This window comes from Tiliqua scincoides, chromosome 5 (assembly GCF_035046505.1).
Source record: "Tiliqua scincoides isolate rTilSci1 chromosome 5, rTilSci1.hap2, whole genome shotgun sequence".
In the NCBI taxonomy this organism is placed as follows: domain Eukaryota; kingdom Metazoa; phylum Chordata; class Lepidosauria; order Squamata; family Scincidae; genus Tiliqua; species Tiliqua scincoides.
In genome coordinates this window covers 71754732-71758456 of record NC_089825.1, presented here as the reverse complement: position 1 = coordinate 71758456, position 3725 = coordinate 71754732, and the positions used below count along the sequence as shown (strand labels likewise).

At 45.7% G+C, this 3725-nt stretch overlaps 1 protein-coding gene across 1 annotated transcript; it reads left to right on the top strand.

Annotated features, from left to right (window-relative positions):
• The first annotated feature begins 2396 nt into the window (after positions 1-2396).
• LOC136652166 (putative protein FAM10A4) lies at positions 2397-3347 on the top strand. The gene has a single exon (XM_066629083.1). It carries the CDS (start codon positions 2397-2399, stop codon positions 3345-3347), a length of 951 nt encoding a protein of 316 aa, XP_066485180.1.
• Positions 3348-3725: the final 378 nt, after the last annotated feature.

The following is a 3725-nucleotide window of genomic DNA, read 5'->3' as shown; positions in this document are numbered from 1 at the left end:
CACCCTGGGCTGGCGCAAGTCCCTTAAGCCCTCCCATGAAGGTCACAAACATTCCATTAAGTATGTTTTTGCCTCCCTCTGAGTAAACCGTGCTCTCCATCATCCCAAACTAAGAACACCACTCAGAATACTCTGAATACTCAGAGGTATAGTGGGAAGCTGCCGTGAGACTTCAGGATGACCAGTCTTATACTCACTGCGTCCAGCTGCACATGCTTGGTTCTTATCTTGTGATGGTATTGACTGCCTACACCTGACTGCCTGTATCATTATCCTTTCCCCCAGGAGGAGGTAAGTTGATGGGGGAGACATGCTGGGGTGGTGGGAAGGCAGAACAGGGGTGGGGAGAGGCAGAACAGGGCTGTGAGGAGGCAAGGTATGTGCAAATCGGGTCCCAGGAGGGGGCAGGATTGGTGTCAGTGTCACCACCAATATTCGAAACCTGGACCAAATCCTGTGGAGCAAAACAGCTGTTGCAGGTCCTAGTAGATCCCCTCCCTGATGCAGAGGTTTACCTCCGAATAAGGGAATGCTTCTGTTACCTAGAGAAATCTCCTGCAACTGCTCTCCACCATAAGGTAGCACTACTGCAATGACAGGGGGATGGAAGGGATAGAATTGGGTTGTATGACACTCCATAGACATGCCCCATAATAGAGCCCCACCCCACAGCCACAAAAAGTTCAACCATACAATTCACTTTTACCAGAACCAACTCCAGCTCCCTTCTCCTAGTTAGCAAGCCATTCAATTTTTTCCTCCTCAGCTATCCAAAGTACGCAGACACATTTATATCACACATTTCTATTTTTAAAGTTTTAGGAATGCAGAATCAACTAGTGCCCTCTCCCCAAAGCAGAATTCACCAATCACTCCCCCCCTCGCCATAACATATACCTTTACAAAGTTGGCAGGCGGGCATACTGGGACAGCAGAGACTGAAGGACAGGAGAAGCCTAAGTGCCAAATCCAGGCATCCTCCAGTTCCCTTTCCTGTACTCCAGATGGAACTTTCCTCCAGTCCCTGTTTCTAGGTGCTAGGGCTCTTTTTTTGAAAAGTTAGGATGGAAACAAGGACCAGAAGATAGGACTAGAGACACTGGCAAGAGTGATCACTCTACTTCCTCGTTCTGGTTCCTGATGTTGTCCTCTGCCTTTTCAAAGTCAGAGTCAGTCAGCAGGAGGGATGGAGGAGAAGAAGAGTGGAAAGTCAGGTGGGGAGGACAAAGGCATGTTCCCAAACTGTGCTCCACAGAGCCTGGGGACAACATGGTGGACTCGCGTGAACACTGCAGGATGTTCCTGGCAACTTCTTCTTTCTGGCTTTCCTGGCTGCCGCCATCTTGGGTCACACAAGATCTTGCACAAGTCTCATGCAATCCAAGATTGTTGCACCCAGGAGAGCCAGGAGGGAGGCTGCTGCGAAAGAAGGTAAGTTTGAGAACCACTGGACAAAGGTGTTATTGGGGCGAAGCAAGGCATGGTGGCCACAGATGGGTCTTGTCACCATGTGCCCTTATAATCTCACCTTCTCAGGAAATGGGGGAGTGCCACCACAGCCCATTCTTCTTCCATAATGCCCATGAAAATGCTGCCTCACAGCCTTCAGGCGATGAATAGTAGTGGTAAGAAGTTTGCCTTTTAGAGAAGCTTGCCTAATTTGTTGGTTTTCTTAATAGGGAACTCTGTATGAGCTTCCAAGGAAGATATATAAGTAAGACCAATCCTAACCAACTTTCCAGCACTGACATAAGAGCAATGCAACTCCGAGGTAAGGGAACAAACATTGCCTTACCTTGAGGAGGCCTCCATGACTGCTCCCTGACTGCAGGTTGCAGCACATGCCCCACTGACACAGCTATGCCAGTGCTGGAAAGTTGGTTAGGATTGCATCCTAAATGAACTAAAAACTTACTTGAATGATCTATTGACTGAAGTGTGCAAAACTTTAAACAGATGATGAAAGTATAGCTACTTCTCCTATTACACTTATTTCTGTAATTATCAAAGAAGTGCATTGGTATACATTCCAATGTAGCATTTATTACAAGTCTCAAAGTTGTCACTCTCTGGAAATTCATCTCCAGACTTTTAGTAATGTCATAATGTATGACATCAGCAGAACTCTTGACATAAGCCAACTGTCATAGTTGCTGTCATAGTTACTGATGCTGTCAAAGTTCTGCAGCTTTAGCTAATTACAACAGCAGGACCACATGGAGGGACACAAGGGAGATACAGCCTTTCCTCCCCCAGCAGTAGAGGTGACTTTCTAACTCATCTGCTGCTTGCATACAAGTCTTACCTTTTATTTATTTTTTTCCATTTATTTACCCTAGCAGAGGCATTTCACTGTATCCTGCTGATTATCCCAGCCTCTAGTTGTATAGGAAATAATGGATGCTAAAAATGTTGGTGATCTTCAGGCCTTGCTCAATCTGTACAAGCAGGACCCAACACTTCTGAGAGCAAAACAACTGAGTTTCCTACGAGATTCATTGGAGAGCATGGGGGACACCATCTCTGGGTTTCAGAGAATTGAAGCCTTTCCTCTGAGACTTAGCAAAGATGGACGGAAGCCTCCAGAGCAACTAACAAGTGAGGAGAGTGATTTAGAGGTGGATGAGGAAGGAGTTATCAAACCAGATGAAGATGATCCTCAGGAAATGGGAGATGAAAACATGGATGTGACAAATGATATGAAAAGTAAAGCTGATCAAAAGAAGGAGGATGCCATTGCTGCTCTAGAGGCAGGAGAGTTACAGAAGGCTATTGACCTGTTTACAGAGGCTGTCAAGTTGAACCCACAATCCTCACTTCTGTATGCCAGCCGTGCCAGTGTCTTTGTCCAAATGCAGAAGCCCAACGCTGCCATTAGAGACTGCAACAAAGCCTTAGAGCTCAACCCTGATGGTGCAGAGGCTTACAAATGGAGAGGAAAAGCACATATGCTTTTGGGCCACTGGGAGAAAGCTGCTGAGGACCTGGCATTGGCATGCATATGGGATTATGATGAAGACACCAATGCTCTGCTAAAGGAAGTGCAACCCAGGGCTCTGAGGATGATTGAACATCACACCAAATGTAAGAGAAAGCACACACTGAAGAAGATCCAGAAGATCCAGGATACTCTAAACTGGATCAAAAATATCCTGGAAGAACAGGAGAGAGAGGAAAGCACCTGGCAGTGGATGACTCGAACTTGTCGAAGGTATTTTGACTTTTTCATGGCCATTATGGATCCAAGGATTATCCTGGCCTGGTTGGATGTCACCTGGAACCCAGACAATATCTCCAAATACCGGGACAACCACAAGTTTATGAAGTTCATTGGTCAGGTTGATTGAATGTTGAAGCCAGCCATAAATGAGCAGTTCATTAAATTAAAATTGTAGTGTGTTGCATCATATGAGGTTTCTTTTGCATGACTGTGAGTTCAACCCATGTGCTTGTTTAAGATACATGCTGGGAACACATTTTTTTATGCTGATGAATTTAATCTGGGGCATCAGATTTTAACATACAAATCTCCCTCTCTGCAATTGACTAGGGCTAATAGTAGGACCCAGTAAGAATGTACCTTTCTGTAACAACCTAATGTGTAACCCACTGAAATTCCTTCACCAACACTGGTAATGCTCTAATCAGCTTCCCTCCCTGTACCTGAGCAACACTTCCTGTGGGCTGGATCCTGCTCTTGCAAAATGCCTTCTCTGTTGTGTACT